Genomic DNA, 25,719 nt, shown 5'->3' with positions numbered 1-25,719 from the left:
TCTCCCTTTATTTCTAAACTTGAGGTTACACCTGTTTAGCAAGCTGCCCTCATGCCATAGCCTGAGCTGCTTACAGGAAGAATAATTGTTGGGGAGAGAACACACAATACCCTAGTCTGCTCCCTGGGTTAAGAGATCACTGTTACAGCTGTATCTGCTGAGCTCACTTAAAATTGATTGGAAGTGACAGGACGGATTGAACGGCTCAGTGACAAAAAAATAAAAGTTAACAATTGTTTTTCTTCTCTAAACAGTTAAAAGATGTTTGCAAGGCATTAAGTATATCCTGCCCAAAGAGGTGGCAGTGCAGATGCTCGTCAGGTGGTATAATGCTTACAATGCACCGGGAGGACCGAGTTACTACTCGGAATGGAACTTATTTGTCACCTGTCTCATGAATATGATGGGCTACAACACAGATCGAGTGGCATGGACCCAGAATGTAAGTGAATGTACAGCACCCCCATGGATTTTGCACTTAAAGTCATCTCTTGAGGTAGCAGTAATTTCCCCACATGTTCTGAGTGTTGATCCAAATGGCTTCTGTTATGCAGCAGACAGATCTTATTGCTACCAACAGTGGAGATCATATTGGACTCCTTCCAGAAGGTTTGGTTTTTCCCATCTCATCCCTGGTTTTATATTTAGATTCAAGTGGGTAGCCGTGTTGGTCTGAAGTAGCACGACAAAATTTAATCCAATGGCACCTTTAAGACTAATAAAGCTGTATTCAAGGTGTGAGCTTTCGTGTGCAGGCACAAGAGACTGAGGAAGCGTGCCTGCACACGAAAGTGCATGCCTTGAATACATCTTTGTTGGTCTTAAAGGTGCCATTGGACTCAAATTCTGATTTAAATTTATATGAGTTGTGAATGGAGCAGGTAACCGACTTTGCTTTCCTAAGCGAGATAGCACCTTTCTAAGTCTCTTGAAGTCTTAGAAAGATGTAACTCTCCTTAGGATGGCAATGTAAGTTCCTTGTCTTTATGTGGCCACTTTGGTGTAGTGAGTAGGAGTGTGGACTTCTAATCTGGCGAGCCGGGTTCGATTCTGCGCTCCCCCACATGCAGCCAGCTGGGTGACCTTGGGCTCACCAAGGCACTGATAAAGCTGTTCTGACCAAGTAGTAATGCATGATGTTGCATTAACTCTTGAATTACTTCTTTATTCTTGAGGAGTGCTATGATAGTAAGATGACGATCTGGGGACTGGATGTGTAGTTTCCCAAACGAATTGCGAATGGGCAGGAGCCATAATTAAGTTGGTGCCATTTATCCATGCAGGTTTCAAAGCACAAGGTCTAATATATAGTATTCAGATAGTACAGATATGTTAATATACAAACTCAGCAAACAGACAAGTGTGGAGTATCTGTTTCTTCACTTTTGAAATGGTTTGCTTACCTTTTTACTGAAACCATGCAAAATGTTTTTACTGTAACGTGATTAATATTTGGTAGGTCCTCCCCAGGCCAGATATTAAAACTCCAGGATCAGCCACCCTCTGTCCAGTGGGGTGGCGGGGAAGTGCTGGGCTAGTATAAACAATTGGTGTCTAGGTGTTAGTTCCTGTATGCTTTCTGTGTAGGGAGGCCAGTTTTGCTGTTGATCTATGGGCCTCAACCATATGCCTGGCAGAAAGAGCTCTGTCTTACAGGCCCTGCAAGAACTGTAGGCTCTGTTCTCTGTACATTATTGCTCTCAGCTTTGCTGGCAGACACCCCCCCCTCACCATGTTAAGGTGTGCATCTAAGAGGTTATCTCTTAGAGGTTATCTCTGTATATCAGTAATATCTGGTGTGTGTGTAAATGCTGCATGTCACCTTGACTTTTTACGGATTTGTTTTCATGATTTGGGTTTAAAAAAATGAAATTCAGTTGTCTTTACAATTTGTTCTTTCTCTTTCACTTTAGTTGGATTTTGAAGGGTCCCTTTCTCCAGTCATTGCTCCGAAGAAAGCCAGGCCCTCAGAAACTGGATCAGATGAAGTAAGGAGGGAATTAATTAGTGATTCCTGACAGAGTAGAGACTACAAAATCACCCCATTGGGGAGATGTTTTTTCTCCAGGCTTGCAGACTGAAGTCACTGTTTTCTGTGGTGTTCTTTGATGAACTGAATTGCATAGAGGTGATGAAATGAAGGTCTAGGATTAAGCAACAGATTAAACACTAAGAAGCTTTTGGATCTGGATGCCATACGCCTTAGTATTCCTGAGGAAGTCAAATATAGATTTGTTTGTCTCCTGAAGTGGGTTAGAGAATCTCTAGCTTCTGGTGCCTGAGAAAGCTAGCCCTTGCCAATAAAACATGATTCCTGATTTTATTTATAACAGTCCACGGGTCTTTTTAAATAAAGTTGTTCATCTTGATATGCATCTTTCAAAAATCTTTGGAGTCCTTTGAGAAAGTTCTTTTTAATTCACTGGTTTGAAGTTTCTTTTTCTTCAGTGACAAAGTAGTACAAACAATTCAGGATATATGGTAATTAAAAACTTTTGTTTTTTAGGATTGGGAATATCTACTAAATTCAGATTATCATAAAAATGTTGAGTCTCACCCTTTGGCTAAAGCTCTGCAGTTGGATCCACTGGAAATAAAATTCCCAAAGGACAATCTTTCACCCAGCCACAGCCTGGATTCCTCTACACTTCTCTTCCCCCATATCCCAACTATCTTCTGTGTGCTTCATCTCATCTATGAGGAACTCAAGCTGAATTGCTTGATGGGTGAAGGAATTCGTTCCCTTGTTGTTCTGCTGGTTCAACTGGCACGGTATGTCATCTCAGAAAAAAATCAAGCTGCTTGTGTTGTTTGGAGGTTAGCAAGACAAGAGGCCCTAAAGAGACATATATGGAACATAACAACATAATTTACACCACCCGGCTGCCCCTGAGACTCTGGTCAAGCAAAGCTAGCACAAGCAACTGTAAAACAGGATATATTCTTCACAGCAAATATCATATAACAGTGTCATGGACAGAGTACAGATTCAGAACATAACATCATGGCATGAATATGTGACAACACTGGTGGCAGTTTAGATGTACTATTATGGGGTGACACCAATAACAGTGGTTTAATTCATTATCTGTTTATCAGCACAGGAATATTGTTTAGGTCTTCTGTCTCAGGCTGTCATCAGCTAGCTCAGCTGTGGCAACTCTTACTGTGTGGTGAGCTGTCTGGGTACCAGTGGCTTGGATGGCTTCCCCTTTCCCACAGCAATTGAATTGAATTGGAAGGGTAGAAATTGGCTCAATGCTTCTTCACTTTGGTCATACCCTTAACAGCCTAAAGATTGTTCTACTGGTTTTCAGGTTTCATCTTTCACATGCTTCCTCTTTTCTAGGGATTTAAAGCTAGAAGCCTATCTCGATTATTACTGCCGGGACTACCCAGTGCTTGTAAAGACTTCCAGGCAGACTTGCATAATTGATCCAGGTAAGTTTCAAGGACATTTTTCAAATCAGTTTATGATCAGAATTATTCAAAGTGCTTCAAATGATGCCACCAGGTCCCAACTTTGGCTTTGTGTGAATAATTCCTCTCTCAGTGAGTTTGGGGAGCTTTCTATACCATACCCAGCAGGCTAGTCTGACTAGTGGATTTGGATGCAGTGGCTCAAAATAAGCACTCACAGACTGGCAAATTAAAAATCACTTGTTCACTGCATCCATCATGTAATACAGTGAGCACAATATCAAGGGCCTTAATGCAGCCACATATCAATACCACTGATTTGTTTTAATTTCTTGCAGTTCACAAGTGCCTAGTGGTCATTATAGCCCTCTATTATCCTTTAAAGCAGGGGTAGTCAGACTGCAGCCCTCCAGATGTCCATGGACTACAATTCCCATGAGACCCTGCCAGCGAATGCTGGCAGGGTCTCATGGGAATTGTAGTCCATGGACATCTGGAGGGCCGTAGTTTGACTACCCCTGCTTTAAAGGGATCTCTGTTTTCAGACTGGTGATGCTGAACACAGTGCATTGGATTTCTTTGGAAACAGCTTTTGCCCCCTAATAGTTTTTTCTCTCTCCTTTTTTCCAAGTATGCTTGGTGTTGCTCTTTTCTTCCGACATGAACTGTGTTTTTTGGTAGATAAAAAGGGCCACATTTTTGTTAACTTAAATGAAACTGCCTTAGACCGAGGTAGACCCATGGATTCACCTGTTACCTGTTATTTGTACTTTACTTTTCTAGTTCAGGAACTGCATAAAGCAGCTCACATTTGGCACAATACAGTTTCAGTCGTGACACCATAAAGGCAAGAGATTAAAAGACAATAGCAATCGATCCACAGCTTAAAACTAGGACAGGAATTATTTTTAAAAGGCTTTGCAAAACAAACATCTTGTTAACTGGCCTGCATGTGGGTGGCAGACTCATCTCATGAGGGAAGGAGTTCCCCAAAATCATGGCAGCTGCCAGGAAGATCTGCATGTAAGCTCCACCAGGGGGCTCCTCTGCCAATGAGGGTTCCTACTATGGTCCTTCCCCAGATGACCTTGTGCAGCATGACATTACTTTGCCCACCTTGTCTGTTCTGCCTGCACCAGCTCTTGAATCTTTCCCATCATTGCTACAAGAAATTTAGTTAGTGGAGATGCTAGGGATTGAATCGAGTGATTTCTCCTTGCACAGCACATTCTTTATCATGGACTCTCGGCCCTTCATGTTCTGCTTTCACAAACTACACCTATCTTCTATAGGAATAAATAAAATATTGAACTGGAGGCCTCTGTATTCAACTATTGATATAGCATGTGAACAAACAGGTTCTCATAATGGCATCAGCAAGTTTTTATCACAACAGAGAAGTTTTCTGCTGACTGTATATGAATACCACCCGGTTCATACTTGAAGTACTTCGTGAACATGCAGACCTGGCTGTGGCTGCAGACTGCAAGATATTGCCTCTGTGTAGGAGGAAAGTTCTACACCAACAGACCTAGAGTGGCTAAATAATGTGCATTCTATATGTTTTTATGGTTGCTGAAGCAACTTTAATATTGTAGTATGATATCTATTACAGACGTTTAATATGATTAAGCCCAAACAGGTTTCATGCACCATCCTTCATTTTTTTCTGCCGAGCCTCCGAGTATCTTTCAGTGGCTAAGCTCATGCCTGAAGGGAGAACACGTACCGCCTTATCCTTACTTACCAGGAATCTGTGAAAGGAGCAAGTTACTAGTATTGGTATGTACGACTACATCTGCAAAAGACATTTGGTTCTTCCTGTGCTTAAATGAAATGATATCCTGGGGTCCTTTGGAGAGTCCTTACCTCAGCATGTGAGGGAGTTGCTTGTAAAATGAAGAAAAAGGAGAAGAGATGGTTTTTTTTAAACTATTGAGAGAAGTCTCAGGGTGGCTTCAGTTCTCCCCATAACAGATACCCTGTAAGATAGATGGGCTGAGAGAGCTCTGAGAGAACTGTGACTGACCCAAGGTCACCCAGCTGGCTGCATATGGAGGAGTGGGGAATTAAACCCCATTCTCCAGATGAGAGGCTAACCAATACACCAAACTAGCTCTCAGAAATGAGGTCTCATGGGTGTCCAAGTACCTCAGCTTTCCCACTGAGCTTTAAATGTGGGAGCTGGGAAGTTGATGGGGTTTTGGGGGGAATTTTACACTGCCATCTTTTTGTTGTTTAACTGTGTTGTTAAATTGTTAATTTTAAATAGTGGGGTTGATGGGACTATTTTTATTGTTTTGTGGTTTTATGGGGTTGTTCCCCATTTTATCTGTAAGCCGCCCTGAGCAGATATTTTCGGGAGGGGCGGGATATAAATCTACTATAAATAAATAAATCCATCTAAATCAATACACACAGAATCAATAGTTGCCACCATCTCCTAATCTGAAGTAGGTTTTATGGTGGTAGAGATTCATTTGGGATACCAAGTAACTGTTTCCAGCCTCTCACTCTGATAAGTTTTGTAGACATTTCTGAAGTAATGCAGCTGAGAGGACCAGGGAAAGAATATGGGCTCAGGTAAACTTAGGTAGAACCCCCCACCCCAACACAGAATTCATTTGAATTACAAGTTAAGTTTATTAATAAAACACTAGGAACACAATTGTAGTCAAAGAAATAAAATAACAGAAATTGTTCTGCCTCTTCATGCTTCCCCTCGCCAGTACAGTGTTCCAGATTATCTCTAGCAAAGGGCATCTGTTAGAGTTAGCACTCAGAATCTCCCTGGCTAAAGCTTCAGCACAGGCTCCTGTCAGTGTGGCTTCTGCTGGTTTTGTAGACCCTCATTTAAAAAGTGTATCATGAAAATGCCCCCACCAGAATGCCCCCACTAATTTTAAAATCAAGGTTGCTTTCCCTCTTCAGCCAAAATGAATTTGTGGGTTCCCTTTTATTATGTAGAGATGCTAACACCAGGTTCCTTTTTTATGAGCAGAGTGTTGTCCTATACATATTTGGTGATGAAAGAGCTGTATCTAATGAAGCATCAAACTACTTGACAAAGATAACTTCAGGTAACATAACTTTGAAATTTGCTGCTTGCTTGCCTTCTCAAGTAAACATGAGAACCCATTCTCTCTTCCTCTCTGCCATTCTGTTTTTAGGGCAGCGGAAACAGCAAATTGAACAAGAAGAATATGGGTAAGTTACTGCAAAGTGTCATTTGGAAGTTCTTTTGTTATTGGTATTTTGCAATCCCCCACACACATGTTCCCAGAATGTGAGTATACAGCAGATCTAGATCCAAGGCCTGGAGAACTCTCTCATCTTTCAGGTTCTCCTCCCCCCCACCCCAAATGGATTTGAGGAAGCATTTTGGGCTACTATGGACACGGGGGGGGGGCAGGGAAATAACATTATTGTTCCAACTGCAGAGGCATTACTCCAGTGTTCACTGACAGAGTGACTCCACTGATAACATCTTCCCCAGAGCTCCCAAATCCTTGTGGCTGCCGTTTCCTCCTTCTTGCTCTGTAAAATAAACAGCAAGGTTTTCAAAGTGTTACTTGGAAGAGAGGCAGAACTGAATACAACACTGAGATAAAGGATCATCTTCTTAATATTTTCTGGTCTGCACATACATACTTGCCGTTGCTACCCTCCTCTCTGATAGTGGGAGGTGCCAGGACTCAAGCCTCCTTGGAAATTACATGCCGGCAATATCTGTGGAGGATATCCACTGGTGGAGTGTGAAGGGGTGATTTTTGTCTGCCTCCCATCCCTCCATAGTGTTCCTGGCGTTCTCCATCTTCCAGGAGCAGCATTTCAGGGGGCAGGGGGGTGATGGGGATTTGAGGAAGCTCCCTTTCATTGTCAGAAATGCTTTAATCAGCCACAGCTGCTCATTTAGGAGTTTTTCCTCCAATTACCAGCTGTTCCTACTTAGTATGGAAAGAGCTCTGTGTATGGTCACAACCACTCTTGCTGAGTGAAATAGGGACTAAGGAAAGCCACTGCTGTGTCATCCAAAGAGCAGCACAGATGGGAGGAGGAGAAACTTACTTCCTGCCTTCTTCAGCAGCTGGTGAACAAGCCCAGAGTTGGCTGTTCTGGCATCATCATCCTTGCTCTTGGCTGTCATTGGAGAGGCAGTATAGTCACCCTAGCATCTGGGAGACCTGGATTTGAATCCCTGCTTTGCCATGGAAGCTCTCAGAATGGCTTTGGGCCAGTTACTCTATGCCTCACCTCACAGGAGGATAAAAATGAGGAGGGAAGAATGATAAGCTTCTTTGGGTCCCTATTTGTGGGGAACATAGGATATGAATAAATATATGAATAAACAAATAGTACTTAACCCTGCAGGCTGTTTGTCAATACCTGACCTTCCCCTCCTCTGCTGTCCTGACCAGCTAGTGTAAATTGTAAGGAACTCTGACACTTCGGTGTATAGCGTTCCTCATGAACTTGTTGCTCAGAAATTGTAAAACAGAAGGGATAACGTGGGTTACTTTTCATTTGCTTGTTTGTTGCGGTGCAGATGCAGTTCAAGGCACAGTGCATCTACCTCCAGCCTTGCTGAAAAGCTAGTTGTCTGGATGACGAATGTAGGTAAGGAGATCTTGGGATGGGGGTGTACTGTATGCTAAAACAGACCCCCCTAGCTGTGGTTTCTCAGAGATGGATGGTAGTCCGACCCGCCTCTCAAGTATTAAGGAAAGTTAAGAAAAGGGGGGTTTCTGCTTGTGTTTTGTACATATTTCACTATTGTTGGTGGTGAAACAGAGTTTTTCTGTTTTCGTGTTTCATTCCCCTCCTCCCCTCGCAACCGTATGTATGGTCACAGGCAAAGAAATGTGAGTGAACTCCATGGGAAGCAATGCTGTATTCTGGCCCAACCCCTCCCATCTGTTTGTTGGTTCCAGCTTGGGATTCTGCTGCAGGTTCTTGTGCTTGTGCTTCAGTAGGCCCATGGAGAATATTCCCTGTTCCGTTTTTGTGACCGCTGACAGTAATCGTATTCACAGCCATTAGCTGGAATGATAGAAATTTGGATGTGAAATAATTCTACTGATTGCACCATTTCTAATGCTAGGGTTCACCTTAAGGGACTTGGAGTCTTTGCCTTTTGGAGTTGCTCTTCCCATCAGAGATGCCATATATCACTGCCGGCAGCAGCCTGCCTCCGACTGGCCGGAAGCCGTATGTCTCCTGATTGGCCGTCAAGATCTGTCCAAGCAGGCTCGCGAAGGGAACCTGCCAAAGTGCAAAGCTGTAAGTATCGCATCGTATAACTCTCTAGAAGTGGTTTACCCTCACAATTCATGCAAAAATAAAATGACGTAAACTAGCACACATGGTTCATGACAGCACCTGTGTTCATGTATTTGTTAAGTGATTCTGCATTTAAATTTGCTGTTGTCACTTTTCAACCTTCCCCCTTCCTTCTCTCCTGAAGTCTGACACCCAGGTGCTGTCCTCAGATGTGCCCTCCACAGCAGATTCGGAGGAGGAGGATGATGGCATGAATGATATGAACCAGGAAGTGATGTCACTAATCTGGAGCGAAGATTTGAGAGTGCAAGAGGTCCGCAGGCTTCTCCAGAGTGCCCATCCTGTCCGTGTCAACGTTGTTCAGATGCCAGAAGTCAGCGACCACGAATACATAGAAGAAAAAGAAAACAGGTAGATCCTCTGTGTTCCCAGCAGCTTGTTTTATCAATGTCATACTATGGCCTCCAGCCTCTCTAGCAGCCCTTTTGAATGCTGGGAGCTCCTAAGGGGGCTAGGATGGGCAGAGGTAGTAGCAATAATGAGGTACCTTCTTAAATCATAGAATCATAGAGTTGAAAGGGACTCAAGGGCCATCTAGTCCAACCCCCTGCACAATGCAGGAAATGGCCACAAGACCCAAAATGTCTTGCCTTACACAAGCAACACAAAGAAGAGTTGTGACATAAAGCTAAACTAAATGTGACAATGGCCGCAGGTTCTTCCCAAAACTGCCAGTGCCATTTTAGAAGCAGTTGTAGTTTTTAAAATTGTTGAAAGTCCTGATCTGGATAGAGCTTGTGGTGGCACCAGGAGTCGTCCCCCCCCCCCCCCCACACACACACACATACACTGTTTCAGGTGCAGAAATAGTCTCCCATGTCTGTTTCAGCACTAGAAAAGGCACAGGGACAAGAGCTTGTGGGGCTGCCAACTCTTCACCCCATACATATTTTTAAAATTGCAATTGATTCTAGAATCATAGAGTTGGACGGGACCATACAAGCCATCTAGTCCGACCTCTACTCTATTCAGGAGCAGTCTAAAGTATCCAAGATAAATATCTGTCCAGCTGCTGCTTAAAGACTGTCAGTGAGGGGGAGCTCACCACTTCCTTAGGCAGCCTGTTTCACTGCTGAACTAATCTATGAATCCCCCCTCCCCCAATATCTAGCCAGTACTGTTCTACACATAGTTTAAACACATTACTGTGGATCTTAGCCCCTGCTGCCAACAGGAACTATGCCCTACCCTTCCTGCCCTGCTCTAATACTTAGAGAGCAATCATGTCTCCTCTCAAACTCCTCTTCTTCAGGCTAAACATTCCCAAGTCCTTCAGGCTTTCCCTGGATCATTCTTGTTGCTCTCTTCTGCACCTTTTCAGTTTTGTCTGCATCCCCTTTCAAGTGAGGCCTCCAGAATTGCACACAATACTCCAGATATGGCCAACTCCAAATACTCCAGTGTGGTATACAATGGGACTATAATGTCTTGTCTCTGTTGATACAGCCCAAGACTGCATTCACCTTTTATACCTCCACATCACACTGTCTGCTCATATTTAACTTACAGTCTGCAAGTACCCCAAGATCTCCATTGCACACACTGCTTCCCAGAAGTGCTATCCAACATGCATGCATCTCATTTTTGTGACCTAGATGTAGAGCTGTGTTCTTAGCCTTTTTAAAGTGCATCTTGTTCTCATTTGCCAGTTTTCCAGCATGTTCAGGTCTTCTTGAACTCTATCTTCTGGGGCTTTTAATGAGGAGTCCCTCCACCCCCTTCATCCAGATCATTGATAAAATGTTGAAAAATGCCGGACTCAGTACCGAGCCCTGTGGCCCACTGCTGCGCATCTTCCTCCCATTTGGTGAAATACCATTGACAACCACTGAGCAAGTTTTATTTGTTTATTGTAATCAGTCCAGGACTATTCAAAAAATCATTACAGCACAGTTCATTTAATTTCCTCCAACAGGCTGCTGCAGCTGTGCCAGCGGACTATGGCACTGCCCCTGGGGAGAGGAATGTTCACTTTGTTCTCCTATCACCCAGTTCCAACAGAGCCATTGCCCATTCCCAAGCTGAACCTGACAGGTGAGTGCTTGCCACAAGAAACAAGAAGACCAGATTTACTGCAGAAAAATGCACTGACATTCAACAGCAGCAGAAGACCTCAAATGGCCTCTTCTAGAGCAGCTCTGTTGAAGCCAGTGACTTTCTTCTGGGGTGGGCAGACTGAGGACTGTAATGGTAGAACAGAGAGGGGAGGGCAGGATTTGAGAATTTGTAAGTCACAATTAAAATGAGTCCCAAAAAGGTGTATTAAGCTGATCTTGCAAACATTGGCTGTGTTTTTGGAATAAAAAACTACATAAAGAAGCTACATAAAGAAGACATTCCTTCATCATTTTTCTGGTTCTGCTTTTTTAAACCTAATTATTTCATCTCCTACACAGGCCGGGCTCCTCCTCGGAATACTACAGTGGATCTTAATAGTGGGAACATAGATGTGCCTCCTAACATGGCTTGTTGGGCAAACTTTCACAATGGTGTTGCCGCTGGGCTAAAGATAGCACCAGCTTCCCAAATAGACTCTGCATGGATTGTCTACAACAAACCCAAAAATGCAGAGCTAGCCAATGAATATGCAGGCTTCCTTATGGCACTGGGCTTGAATGGTCACCTCACAAAGCTTGCCACACTCAACATCCATGACTATTTGACAAAGGTGAGGTCTTCATTTACATTTAAGAGGTGGAGGATGATTTTCTTTATGCCGTTGTTTATATTACCTTCTCCATGTTGACAGAGAGCCAAACAACAGGTTTGGTTTTTTAATGAATTAAATCTGGTTTTTGTGCAGTTGCACAGCAACTATGGGGAACAGTTTTTTAAAAATGAAGGAATGGTTTCCCCACATGTAAACATCAGTTGGAGGGAGGGCCACCCCACCCCCATTGCTTATAAGTTTGGTCAACAAACAGTTTGAAAGTTCATGGAAAGGTTGTGCCATGAACTTCACTTTGCGATTTGCAAACCAACCAAAACCTGTCACAAATTTTAGTTCATGGGCCAGTTCATGCCCATCCCTAATCCCTGTTAGGTATATAGATTTTGCCAGAATTTCAGCAAGGGTACCCTGTTGAAGGAACGACAGACATATAAAATTGTATATGCTAATCAAAGTTAGGAGCTTCCTTTCTTCTCATCCCTAATACTGTAAGGTGCCAGAAACAAAATCACCTTAAATAAATAAATAAATAAATACATACATACATAAATAAATAAATAAACAAACCCTTAATTATGCACCATACTAATTACAATCTGTCTTTATTGATGAATTAACGAAACTTTAGTGGATTGACCTACTGATTAAAAGTTTAAGACTGTATATCGGCTTCTATATATTTAAAGTGCATTCTAAAATTCTCTAATACTTTTTAGTTTGGACTGTATCTCTTAAATGTTCCTATCCAGGGCTTCCTATCACTGCCTTTTGTTTCTGGTATCAGGGGCACGAGATGACAAGTATTGGGTTGTTGCTTGGGGTTTCTGCTGCCAAGCTCGGCACGATGGACATGTCAATCACTCGTCTGCTCAGCATCCACATACCTGCTCTGTTGCCGCCAACTTCCACCGAACTGGATGTCCCTCATAATGTGCAAGTGGCAGCTGTAATAGGGATAGGCTTGGTGTATCAAGGAACAGCTCACAGACACACAGCGGAAGTTCTGCTATCAGAAATAGGTAACAAGCTAGAAAAGAAAACCCATCAGGGTGCATCTTTTTTTTTCTGTTTTAAACATGTTTGCTATGAATAACTTATTGTAGTGCAGAGGTGACCAAATTTCATAAGCTTAAGAGGCAACAGTTTGCTCTACCTCCAGCATGTCTTCACAAGTGGTACTTCCCTCGTAGCTTCAGCACCTATTTTCAGTTAAACAAGGTCTGCTGCTGTGAATTCACCCCCCCTGCTCCCCTCCTGTCTATTTCTCTATTCTTCCCTCCTTTCCCCTCCCCTCTTTTTTCTGGCTTTCCTTAATTTTCCCCTGTTTTCCTAGTCTCCTCTCACCGACCTACCTCATGAATTTGGGGTTTGGATTAGTTCTCCTGCTTTCTGTCCTATCTTAATTTCTGTTGGTTCCTCATAACTCTCAGTAAATGTGCATAGGATTCCAGCCTTAACCAAATATATTTTATGGCTTGCGTCCTGTGGATATGACACAGTCATTATACAGTTATGAGCACTTGCCATGATCTCCTTTGAAATATTATTCTTTAATTGTGTTATTAAATTAATTATTGGTGACAATTGGACCAACATTCTACTGATAGTGCTAAACAGCTCTTAGAATACAGTGCTTTTCCCCATGTGCAATGGTGGGATGGTTCCTACTATTTCATTAAGCAAAGTTTAATGCCTTCTTCCAATTTAAATTGTTTTTCCATAGGAGGCGCTGCGGTTAGTGGAAGGCTTCTTGGAGAATTGGATGGATCCATCCCATCATACCAGAACTTTTTAAAAAGTCAATTAAAATTAAAACTTCTACACTAGTGAAAGTGGACCATAGGATACTTGCCATAGTTTGGTCCACAAAGTCAGTCAGTTTGTGGTTCCTCCAAGGGCTTTATGCACATCAGACACTGGAAAAACCTTAAAGGTGCCAGGAATGTGTTGGCCACCATCACAAGATGGCTGTCAATAGAGATCTCAACATGAAAGTAGAAAGGGAGATAAAATGTTTATTCGACTTGTCAACAGCTAAAAATCTTGGTGAAATAGTTTGAATCAATGTCTCTGTTAGTTGTGGGTGTCACATTTAATGTTTGCTTCCTGCTTTTGTTGATTAGCTTTCTGTTACACTTCTCTCTCTCTCTCTTTTTATTTTTTAAAACTAAGGGCGTCCCCCAGGACCAGAAATGGAGTATTGCACTGATAGAGAATCCTATTCACTAGCTGCGGGCTTAGCTTTGGGCATGGTTTGTCTAGGGGTAAGTGCAGTTCTCCTTTTGTTACCATTTGTGTGATATCAGATTGTTTGCCAGGTGGACAGCAATGAATACATAGGCTTGGCTGAGACCACATTCGGTTCAGGGGACTGGGTTTTCCACTAGTAGAAGCAATAAGGTACTTTTCAGGAAATTCCTCTTTCCTGCTGCAGATCCTCAGTTGGTCCCTGTTGCTGCTCCTGAAGGTTCCCTTTTCCCCTGGAGCAGCGTTTTGGGGAGAGGGGGGCAGGAACATTCTGTTCCATGGACAGAAGCACTACTTGTTAACTGAAAATTTAGTCTGTATTCAGTCCATGAGTATTTTTTGCAAATTATGAATAAATTGTTTAATCCTTTGTTTTTTGTCCTTCCACCAGCATGGCAGCAACTTGATAGGCATGTCAGACCTGAATGTACCTGAGCAGCTTTACCAGTACATGGTAGGAGGTCACAGGCGTTTTCAAGCAGGAATGCATCGTGAGAAACACAAGTCTCCGAGTTACCAAATTAAGGTGATCATTTTGATTTTTGTTTCCTAAAAATATTTGTGAAAAGTAGAGGGAAATAAGATCCTTTATGTGCTACTGCTTGTGTATTGTTTGGTGAAGAATAGGATATTATTTCTTCTTATCAAACTCTGAGCTACATATACAAGCATACATACATACATTATAAAAACCACACACTCACCCCAGCTGCCAATATCCATTGGAAGAGAAATGCTTACCCAGATGAGGATTTAGGAGAATAATTGAGGATGAGGGGCCCATGATGTCCCCTCTCTCCACCTGGCCTCAACCAAAAGCCTGGTGGAAGAGGCTCCATCTTACAGTCCCTGTGGAACTGCATTAGTCCCTGCAGGGCCCATAGCTCTTCTGGGAGCTCATTCCACTGGGCAGGGGCCAGGGCTGAAAAGGCCCTGGTCGAGGCCAGGTGAATCTCACGCAGGCCGGGGATCTGAGGCCCTCAGGGGGTCTCCCAGCCTCCAATTCAGACCTGCTAACTTTCAAAAGTGCTTGTATAATACTACTAGAACAGGCTTCTCATCCCAATTGCTACACAGTGTAAGCCTAGTCTGAACAAGAAACATGCAATACCCGCAGGTAGTAAAGCCTGAACCTGTTGAAATGTGTGCTCCTATGTTGACAGGAAGGAGATACCATAAATGTGGATGTGACTTGTCCAGGTGCAACTCTGGCGCTCGCAATGATCTACTTAAAGACCAACAACAGGTACTGGGTTTTGCATTTGGAATAGGGTCCTCCACCTATCTTCCAGCACCTTCTGAGGCAAATAATCTAGTTGGTAGCGTGCTATAACAGCTGTTGCCCAAAGCTTCTTGTAGAAGAGAAGGAAGACAAGGCCGCATCATATAGCGTGTGGGTCCCCAGCCAGCCATTTAAGCTCTGCAGGTGAAACAAATCTCATCCATAAGAAAACGTAATTAGAGCTGATTTTAAAACAGTTTCTTACATTTACTGCCTATTTGTTTCTGTGTTTCGTACTTGAAATAAAACTGTTATCTCACATTAGTTGTACTCTTCTAAAGTGGTCTGCTACAGATATCATATTCCTGAGATTTAACCATGGTTCAAGGGTTGGGAATTCCTTGTGAGCCTTTGCATTCCCCTCCCACATAGATTCCAATTTTACTTCCCTTGAGAGATAACTACTATTGGAGTTGGTAGAGCTGCTAACTCTGGAGTAGTGCCTTTGTGATATTTTCAAAACAACGCCTCGGGCCTCTGTTGTATTTTTGTTAACACATTAGCAGAACATAACGGATGCATAAAGCTAGGGCTCACGTGCTTTCTGGGGAATCATGCCACTCAGTAAATGGAGGGAAGTTGTGAGCACAAGTAAGCCCTGGCTGCTGCAGTTCTGCCATGACCTGCGAAAGTGGGAAATGATTGTGCCTTTGCAGAAGATGAAAAAGGGACATCTACAAGTAAAAGCAGATTCCCCAATCAGAAATGCTTTGCTGTAGCAAATACTCATGCTGCCATAAACAAGCCGTTGCAATTCATTAACTGGACTCGCTCTTGTATTTTCTTAGGTCCATTGCTGATTGGCTTCGTGCTCCAGACACAATGTATTTATTGGACTTTGTGAAACCAGAATTTCTTTTATTACGGGTATGGTTTATATTTTGGTTTTGTTCTTCAGTTGCGGTGCAAGTTGCTCGAAATGGAAAGACCCGGACAGCCTTATATCTATCTATTTTAAAATAATTCCCATGAGTTACGTTTACATGCTTCATTCTAAACCCTTTTTGTCTGCAGAGCTTGCTTCTAGCCACAAGCAGTATATCCTCACACAGCTCAGGGCCTGTTATACCTGTTACAATCCCCCCCCCCCACTTATTCTTTGCCTTCCTGCTGAGCCAGGTAGCCTCTGATTTTCTGGTGAACTTAGAGCCAAACTGCACAATATGTTCTTTAAGGAATTTAAGGAAAGAAAGCAACTTGCTTTCCTACCCAGACTAAAGCATCTTGTGAAAAACATAGTTTCTAACTTTGGCACATGGCACACTGAAGCAGGATCATAGGTATCTCAAACTCAAATGGAAAACACCTGCAACTAACCTGACTAAACACAGTCCATTTAGAGCACATAAGCATGCTTATTCTCCAGTGGCAATGGTTGCAAAATGCATTTGTTTTTCTCTATTCTTCCCCCTTCCCCTCTGCTGACAACCATTTCTGGAACTTGATTCCCAGAGCTTTGAGATACATTTGGAGTAATAGCTACACAGTGTGGTGGGTAGGAGAGTGGTGGAGTGATTAGGAGTGGCAGCTTGGTTTGATTTCCTGCTTTGATTAATATGGCAAGCTTGTTTTGATTTCCTGCTCCTCTACCTGCAACCAGCTGGGTGGCCTTGGGCTTGCTATGGCGCTGATAAAGCTGTTCTGACCGAGCAGTGATATCGGGGCTCTCTCAGCCTCACCCACCTCACAGGGTGTCTGTTATGGGGAGAGGAAAGGGAAGGTGATTGTAAGCCACTTTGAGCCTCCTTTGGGTAGAGAAAAGCAGCACATAAGAACCAACTCTTCTTCTTGGCTGGAGTGAGTAGAGGCAAGATGATGAATTTACTGCCTCCTTCTTCTTTTGTCAGTGAAGCTGTGTTGATGGAAGTCACAGGAAGGGCAGTGTCATCTTAGTTTCCTTTCTCATTGTGGTGCACGAACTTCATGAGGGTCCTGCAACCCGGAATCAAGCTTCAGAAATGGCAAGGGAAAAATCTACTGCTGACCAATGGCTTGTAATCAGCCCAGTAGAACATAAATAACTAAGATCAGCAAATTGATGGAGGTGTGCGAAGTGAAACAATATGTTTAGAATAAGAATTTAAATTCTTCTCATGAAGAATGCAAGAATTCAAAGCATTTTTCAGGTCTAAATTTAAAATGGCAGTGTCTGTTAAATTCCTGTGTAGTGCATCTTAATTTCTCTAGTGTTTCATCCTTTCTGAACTTGTTGCCAATATTGCCGTTCTGATTTTGTTTGTTTTATTCAAAGACACTGGCTCGATGCTTGATTTTGTGGGATGACATATTGCCCAGTTCCAAGTGGATTGACAGCAATGTGCCTCAAGTAAGTAGCATGTATTTCCTGAGCTTGTTATGCTGAATCAGCAGCAGTGTGTGTGTTCATGTTGTCCTCCCCATGTCACTGTTGCCAGCTGAAGGTCCCCTGTGTGTCTGCTATGGTGCCTCAAGTCTTCCAGAGGAGCCTGAGTTGGGAAGATTCTAGATCCTATGGGATGCTGTCCTGACCTGTCAGACCTCACTCATTCTGCGTGGAGCAAGAATCCACCATTACTCTTGCAGCCAAACGAGATGTGACTGCAGCAGACCTGTGTGTGTGCGTGTTGAATATGGATCTGTCATGATCACATAGAAACTGACTGTTGCATGGAGATGAAGGGTCTGTTTTAAAGCCACGTGGCTCTCTCTCCCCTTCCTCCCTACACTTTCACCTTGGCCCTGTGGACTTCCAGTGTTGGGATAAGAAAGCCTGGAGAAATGGGCTGCAGGAAAGGAAGCTGGGAAAGACACATGGGGAGGGGGAGTGCACATACTTTCATCCCTTTTGCTCCTTAAATAGGACCATCCCACCCAGGAGGAGCATTTGGCCCTTTCTACACAGTTGTCAGCCCCTTTCCCAACTGGGGCAATGCATTTTATCTCAGATTCAGCTTGTGTGGTTTTAAATGAATTCCAACCTTGCTCTAGGGATTTAACTCTTTTGAGGCTCCCTTTCAGCTTCCCTCAGACAAGTCCAGTCTTTTTTTGTTGTTTTTAAGTTAATGTGAGGTTGGCTGAAGTTGCCCAATATCACTTTATCTGGGTTTATGAACTTAGGCAGATTGTGAGTGGTTGGGCAGGAAGGGATGTGCCAGTGTTTGTCTCTTGTGACCCTTCCTTGCATACTCAGGGAATTGATGATCACGACTGGGATGGTACGTGAATTCCCAGGCTGAATTCTAGAGGGTTTTTTTTTGGGGGGGGGGGGTCACTTGGGCATAGAATTGGGGTTACTTTGGGAAGGCAGTTAGTTGTGAGTTCCTGCATTATGCAGGGGGTTGTACTAGATGACTCTTGAGGTACCTTCCAGCTCTATGATTCTGTTATTCTAATTGTCTCCCTTATTTCCTTCTCCATCTCAAGAGAATGCTCTGAGGAAATTAGGACTTGTGGGGATCAACTTGAAAATATGGGCATAAGTTTTGCTTAGGGAGTCTGGTTGATGCTTCCATTAAGCAAAGCTCCTGTAAAGCTGCTTATGTTTTCCAGTTCTTCTGTTTCCTGACATACAGTTGAAATAAAAAGTTCAAAACCCCGGAGACAGTAAAGTGTAGTTGAATTATGTATTAATTCACGTAAACATAATAGTGCCCTCTTAAATAGTTACACCCTTCTAAGTCCATGGTTTATGTAAATGTTCCAAAATGTTTTATGTAAACCGCCCAGAGCCATAGGGAAGGGCAGTATAAAAATCTAAATAAATAAATAAATAAATGTTGCCACTCCTACCTGCTCTGACTTATATGGTTGGATTGACTTCTGAGTACATACATCAGGAACTACTGCAATTTTAATTCCTTTTCCATTGACATATTAAAGAGTTCCTAAGATATCAAAAACTTCTGGGATACATTAATAATGGAATAATATATTTTGAGTTGCAAAGGAAATGTGGTATTTACAAGCCTCAACTAAAGAGTTGTTGTTATGTGCGAAGTCGTGTCCAACCCATCGCGACCCCATGGACAATGATCCTCCAGGCCTTCCTGTCCTCTACCATTCCCCGGAGTCCATTTAAGTTTGCACCTACTGCTTCAGTGACTCCATCCAGCCACCTCATTCTCTGTCGTCCCCTTCTTCTTTTGCCCTCGATCGCTCCCAGCATTAGGCTCTTCTCCAGGGAGTCCTTCCTTCTCATGAGGTGGCCAAAATATTTGAGTTTCATCTTCAGGATCTGGCCTTCTAAAGAGCAGTTAGGGCTGATCTCCTCTAGGACTGACCGGTTTGTTTGCCTTGCAGTCCAAGGGACTCGCAAGAGTCTTCTCCAGCACCAGAGTTCAAAAGCCTCAATTCTTTGACGCTCGGCCTTCCTTATGGTCCAACTTTCGCAGCCATACATTGCAACTGGGAAGACCATAGCCTTGACTAAACGCACTTTTGTTGGCAGGGTGATGTCTCTGCTTTTTAGGATGCTGTCTAGATTTGCCATAGCTTTCCTCCCCAGGAGCAAGCGTCTTTTAATTTCTTTGCTGCAGTCCCCATCTGCAGTGATCTTGGAGCCCAGGAAAATAAAATCTGTCACTATCTCCATTTCTTCCCCTTCTATTTGCCAGGAATTGAGAGGGCCGGATGCCATGATCTTTGTTTTCTTGATGTTGAGTTTCAAGCCAACTTTCGCACTCTCCTCCTTCACCCGCATCAACAGGCTCTTTAGTTCCTCTTCACTTTCTGCCATTAGAGTGGTATCATCTGCATATCTGAGGTTGCTGATATTTCTCCCTGCAATCTTGATCCCAATTTGTGACTCCTCTAATCCCGCATTTCTCATGATGTGCTCTGCATACAAGTTAAATAGGCAAGGCGACAGTATACAGCCTTGCCGAACTCCTTTCTCAATTTTGAACCAGTCAGTGATTCCATGTTCAGTTCTCACTGTTGCTTCTTGACCTGCATATAAATTTCTCAAGAGACAAATAAGATGCTCTGGTATTCCCATCTCTTTAAGAACTTGCCACAATTTGTTGTGCTCCACACAATCAAAGGCTTTAGCATAGTCAATGAAGCAGAAGTAGACGTTCTTCTGGTACTCCCTAGCTTTCTCCATGATCCAGCGTATGTTGGCAATTTGATCTCTAGTTCCTCTGCCTCTTCGAAATCCTGCTTGTACTTCTGGAAGTTCTCGGTCCACATATTGCTGGAGCCTAGCTTGTAGGATTTTGAGCATAACTTTGCTAGCATGAGAAATTAGTGCAATGGTGCGGTAGTTTGAACATTCTTTGGCATTGCCCTTCTTTGGGATTGGAATGTAAACTGACCTTTTCCAATCCTGTGGCCATTGTTGAGTTTTCCAACTAAAGAGTACTGCAATCTAATTATTACCATGGGTTTATAGACATGGTTAATTTTATTTGAAGAAGAAGAGTTGGTTCCTATATGCCGCTTTTCTCAACCCAAAGGAGGCTCAAAGCGGCTTACAGTCGCCTTCCCTTTCCTCTTCCCACAACAGACACCCTGTGAGGTGGGTGAGGCTGAGAGAGCACTGATATTACTGCTCGGCCAGAACAGCTTTATCAGTCACCCAGCTGGCTGCATGTGGGGGAGTGCAGAATTGAACCCGGCATGCCAGATTAGAAGTCCGCACTCCTAACCACTACACCAAGTGTAAAAATTTGTTTACAGAATTTACACCCTGCCTTCATCAGGGCTCCTAGGGCAGCTAACATATAATAAACAAAAATATATCTTAACCGTTAGAAGCAAACAAAAGCACATCATTAAAACAAATCCAAGCTAAAATATAAATGCAAACATGTAACAACAACAAATCATAGGATAGGAGGGAGGATCCAGAGTTGCAGCTTGGTCCAGACTTAAAAGTTTCAGCCTCTTGGTATGCTAAGAAGATGTTAGAAGAAAGACTTCAGACATCAGTGTAATAAAAGGAATTGTATTTGGTTTGTTAAGACTGGAGGTGTTGTGAATTTGAGACTGAGACTGAACAGTTCTGTCTTGGCTTTTCTCTCAATATTTCTTGCAGATTGTAAGGGAGAATAGTGTATCCCTTCATGCAACTGAAATGCCTTCCTCAGAAGATCTGAACCTGGAGACGCTAGCGTAAGTTGTTGCCCACTTTCTTTGTTCTTTAGGCAGATGTGGTCAAAGACAATCATAAGGCTGCCAAATATGCTACATTCATTGGTTGGCTCTCTCCTAGGCTGCTAAGTAGCACCCAGAATTTATTGGTGGACAATGAAGGGAGACTTGTGCAGCAGGAACTTTTTGTTATACAGATGAACATCTGGGATTCAATGACTGTTTATGCACTGGAGGTTTCATGCTGGGCTGCAGGCTGGAGTTTTAGTTGTGGCAGGTTGCCCCACCTCTTCCTGCACCCACACGAGGGAGCATTTGGCCTGGTGTACCTCATCCGCCCCTGATTTGTGCTCCTGCACAGGAGCTGGGGCAGTGAAGTTCCCAGTGCATAAACGGTCAATGTGGAGTTTTCCCTCTTAGGCCAGGGCTTCTGACTTTACCATTGCAATATGGTCAGTGGCTATTCTGCAGCACCTTTCACACTGCCAATATAATTGGATGATACATTTGCCATTAATGGAACAAACTGACTTCAATAAGCTAAGAAGTAGCCTCAAAACCAGATAGCATTTCCTTCTGTTTTGTGGATAACTTTTGGAAGGTAATCAGAATGTGATGAGTAAGGGATTTTGACCAACCTTCAGTGTGAGACTCCCTCTCCCCCCCGGCTAGCTTACTGTATTCAGTAGACACAGTAAAAATAAACCAATATATAATCAGCATAAATGGCAGAATATACAAAGGACTAGCAGTATGATGTAAGCAATAGACTCCTCCACCACCACCCTCAATGTTATGCTGGCCAATAGAGAGAGTAGCAGCTAAGAGTGTCAGGCAGGCATCAGGGAGACCCAGGATCCAAATCTCTGCTCTGCCATGAAGCTTACTAGGTGATGTTGGGCCAGTCTGCTCTCCCAACTTGCCTACCTAACAGGGTTGTTGTCTGGTTAAATTAGGGAAGAGAGAATCATGTCTATCATGAGTTCTTCAAGGGACAGTACAGCATAAATTGCATTAAACAGAATATTATAACCACTAGGGCAGTGGTCCCCAACCTTTTTATCACCAGGGACCGGTCAATGCTTGACAATTTTACTGAGGCCCAGGGGTGGGGTAGTCTTTTGCCGAGGGACATCGCCACCACCACCTGAGCCCCTGCTCCACTTGCTTTCCCACCGGTGTCCCTGACTTCCCACTGCTTGCTGGGGGGTGCTGCCAGTGCCACACCGAGGGGGAGCCCCAGCCATGGCGGCCGCTGGAGAGCACCAAAGGTGAGCCAGAGGCAGAGTAGTAGGGTAGCCTCTGAGGCAGCAGCCGGGAAGGAGAATGAGGAGGAGCCGCAGCCCAGTACCAACTGATCTACGGACCAGTACCGGTCTCTGGACTGGGGGCTGGAGATCACTGCACTAGGGTTGTGCATGGTGGTGTCCGAATTGGCCGTTCCAGGCTGACTCAGCCAGTGTCACGCTGTGGGGGGGAGGTGAGGTGTGGGCCTGACGTGTGTGCGCCGAGTTACGCACCCACACCTCCCCCCCCCCCCCGCAGCACAGTACTGGCTGCATTGGCCTGAAATGGTCTATTCGGACGCCACCGCACACAACCCTAATAACCACATTAACTGAGTTCCAAACCACATGTGACTCATACAATTACATGGCTGTTTTTACAGCTCAAATACATGTGTTAAGAAAATCGATAGATCCCCAGGCATGTTTTTAGTTTCAAAAACATGAGTGTATGAATTATATGGATCTTAGGGATCTATCAATTGTGGCTCTGGGAAAGGAGATCATAAACATTTCCCGTACATGTGTCATCTCTCCGGTAAGAAATTCCCCTCCTCCTAGCTGCTTTAAATACAGGGAAGGGGGAAAAGGCAGGTTCCCAGCAATTTCCTAATAATTCCCTCCCCTGCATTTCCATCTTTTAAATAAATAAACTTTATTTTTCATCCTGATCTTCCCGTGAAGCTCAGGGCAGGTAGCAGCACAATAATATACAAACAGTAAAAACATAAAACCTAATCTAATAAGAATAATCTCCATTTTCCCCAAACAAGTTAACAGTCAAATGGGGGGGGGGGGGCAATAGTTTCCGGAGCAGTCTTCCTCGGTGCTTGGCAGCAGGGCCAGCACTTCCTGCTGATCTTTCCGGGCCCCGGCCATATGCCTGGTGGAACAGCTCTGTCATAGAACTGGTTAAAGTCTTGCAGGGCCCTGATTTCTTTTGGCAGAGTGTGCTACCAAGCTGGGGTGAAAGCAAAAAAGGCCCTGGCCCTGGCCCTGGTTGAGTCCTATTTTACCTCCTTTGGCCCAGGGATCCTAAGCAAATTTTGATCCACTGATCTTAACACACTTTTTTAAAAAATAAAGTCAATATGATTATTGTGGCCACTTGCCTGCTTTTTTCTGGATTTAGTATCAGCAGCATTTTCAGTGACTGAGACTTTCAGCGGGCAGTTTTTGGCTGGTTGACTTATTCATCTGATGTCTCCTCTGGGGCCTTTTAGAAGAATGCAACTAGTCTGTTGCAGAAGGAACTCAAACTACTGCAGATTGCTTTCCCCTCTTATTCTGTAATTGAAGGAAAAATCAAAATTGCCTTTGGTGTTTTTTTTGGTCTTTGTAATTCTTTCATGCCAGGTATTTCTTTCTAGGCAGGCTCATGTCTACATCACTGCTGGAGCCTGTTTGTCGTTGGGTTTTCGGTTTGCTGGTTCAGAAAACCTGGCTGCCTTTAATTGCTTGGTAAGTGGATTGGTAGCGGGTCACACATGGTTGGCTAACCTGAAGACCCAGGGTTGTTTCTCAGAGAATCCCAGTTTTCTGTCTGTTTAACTGAGTTTCCAGTCTCCATGACTGTAGGTTTATCTATGAAATTACAACGTCAGTGTATTGTTAAAGCTGAAAAGGTAGTTTTCTCCAGGTCAGTTCTTTTACATGGTATGGCTTACTTGGGTCATTGGTCCCCTGCATCGGGCAAAGGGAATGAGGATTCTCTTGCATTCCCTTAGCTGTGGGCAAATGAGGGCCCAGTCTATGGCAGGCCCTGGAGGGTGGCAGAATGGCGGTGACATCATGTGGGAAAGGGTATTAGCCCCATGTCTGTACAGATGCAACCCCAGCCTTTTCCACCCGTGCAGAATCGGCCACAGTGACTTGGGTCTGCTTATTCTCTCAGCCTAATGTGCTTAACAATCTAAAGATAAAATGGGACAGGAGAGAACTATTTATCCTGCCCTGATCTCCTTGAAGTTAAAAAAGTGCAATATAGAGAACGATGCTCAAGGTTCATTAACTCATATCATCCTTGCTATAATTTATAGGAAATGAATATTTAGGTTTTATTTTCAGTTCTTTGTTAAAATAAGCGAGCAACAGTTTTAACTGGTTACCGGAATACTTGTAAGTTTATTGAGTACTTGTAATGTGAACCCATTGCTGGCCTGTTTGAAGAGAGAAGTTCTGGGGCTGTAATGGAGGAGGTCCTGCTTCTTATTCTCACATCAAATGTTTAGTGGTTTCTGCTTCAGGGCTGGGTGGTTTTCAGCATCTTATACCTTTACAAATCTATGAAATAAAGATGCAAATGTTTACAGTTTACTACTGTTTCAAAGTAGTAGGGTGCATATTTTGCATGTGCACAGCTCCAGACTGAGTCGCTGGCTGGTACATAGTGTAGTCTTCTTGTCTGCCTTCTTACCATGTCTTATATTTTGAATTCCTCTTTCTAGTACACATTTGCAAAAGATTTCATGAAGTGCTTGTCCTCTGCTACAGCTTCCATAGTAAGTGCCAATAAGTTTACTCTTAGAACTTGATTTAATGATACTGTTGGGTTGAAATTTTATTGTGACCAGCAGCCCAATTAGTTGTTTGGAAGGTAGGGTGGGGTGCTTGTACTAAGTTTACTCCAGATATCTGCTTTCTGTTGTGCTTGTGGACCATTGAATCAGAACTCCTGTTTGTTTGTTTCTATTACTGGGGCTGGTGGATGTCGATTCTTCTGCAAGCAGTAGCCTTTGGGGCATTATGCATGAGACCCATATCTAGAAGCCTTGAAGCCCATGTGTCAATATTGCTGAATTGTATGAGTTGTAAGAGCATTTTGTAGTCAGCTAGATTTTTCATCCTTTTACTAGATGGAAACCTTGAAAATAGCATTGCTGAATAGCCCCATAAACAAGTGTGGAATAGTGGTTAGAGCAGGGGTAGTCAAATTGCAGCCCTCCAGATGTCCATGGACTACAATTCCCATGAGCACCTGCCAGCATTATAGTCCATGGACATCTGGAGGGCTGCAGTTTGACCACCTCGGGTTAGAGTGTTGGACTAAAATCTGGGAGACCCTGGGTCAAAGCCTCACATTGCCATGAAAGTTTACTAGGTGAACTTGGAAGCAATCATTCACTCTCAGCATCAACAGAGTTGTTGTGAGGATAAAATAGAGGAGAAGAGAATATTGTCAGCCAGTTTGGGTCCCCACTGGGGAGAAAGTTAATATATTAATGAAGAAAAAAGTAAAAAAAAATGTTCACTAATTGTTATGAATGCAAAAATGAATACTACTTTGTTGCAGCAGAGTCATTTGCCTAGTTAGATTTGGGAACCTGTTGGAAGCACAGTGTGAATGAAAACTATCATTTTGTCTTTCTGTCTATAAAATATAACAGGACACAATTTGGTTT

General features: G+C 43.4%; 1 protein-coding gene across 3 annotated transcripts in view; it reads left to right on the top strand.

Annotated features, from left to right (window-relative positions):
- ANAPC1 (anaphase promoting complex subunit 1) overlaps window positions 1–25,719 on the top strand; it is a 76,003-nt gene that overhangs the window by 27,856 nt on the left and 22,428 nt on the right. For all 3 annotated transcript variants that reach the window (XM_077336006.1, XM_077335997.1, XM_077335988.1), the window contains exons 17-37: window positions 255–442; window positions 1,914–1,988; window positions 2,507–2,772; window positions 3,350–3,441; window positions 5,054–5,202; window positions 6,422–6,500; window positions 6,591–6,627; window positions 7,967–8,037; window positions 8,522–8,700; window positions 8,885–9,111; window positions 10,676–10,794; window positions 11,157–11,428; window positions 12,216–12,450; window positions 13,604–13,695; window positions 14,070–14,204; window positions 14,842–14,924; window positions 15,749–15,827; window positions 17,212–17,286; window positions 20,977–21,053; window positions 23,689–23,779; window positions 24,766–24,819. In XM_077336006.1, the coding sequence (XP_077192121.1) occupies window positions 255–442; window positions 1,914–1,988; window positions 2,507–2,772; window positions 3,350–3,441; window positions 5,054–5,202; window positions 6,422–6,500; window positions 6,591–6,627; window positions 7,967–8,037; window positions 8,522–8,700; window positions 8,885–9,111; window positions 10,676–10,794; window positions 11,157–11,428; window positions 12,216–12,450; window positions 13,604–13,695; window positions 14,070–14,204; window positions 14,842–14,924; window positions 15,749–15,827; window positions 17,212–17,286; window positions 20,977–21,053; window positions 23,689–23,779; window positions 24,766–24,819 (2,675 nt within the window). The remainder of the gene's footprint in view (window positions 1–254; window positions 443–1,913; window positions 1,989–2,506; window positions 2,773–3,349; window positions 3,442–5,053; window positions 5,203–6,421; window positions 6,501–6,590; window positions 6,628–7,966; window positions 8,038–8,521; window positions 8,701–8,884; window positions 9,112–10,675; window positions 10,795–11,156; window positions 11,429–12,215; window positions 12,451–13,603; window positions 13,696–14,069; window positions 14,205–14,841; window positions 14,925–15,748; window positions 15,828–17,211; window positions 17,287–20,976; window positions 21,054–23,688; window positions 23,780–24,765; window positions 24,820–25,719) is intronic.

The sequence above is a fragment of the Paroedura picta genome, chromosome 1 (assembly GCF_049243985.1).
Source record: "Paroedura picta isolate Pp20150507F chromosome 1, Ppicta_v3.0, whole genome shotgun sequence".
Classification (NCBI taxonomy): Eukaryota; Metazoa; Chordata; class Lepidosauria; order Squamata; family Gekkonidae; genus Paroedura; species Paroedura picta.
This window is presented reverse-complemented; position numbering and strand designations above follow the sequence as displayed.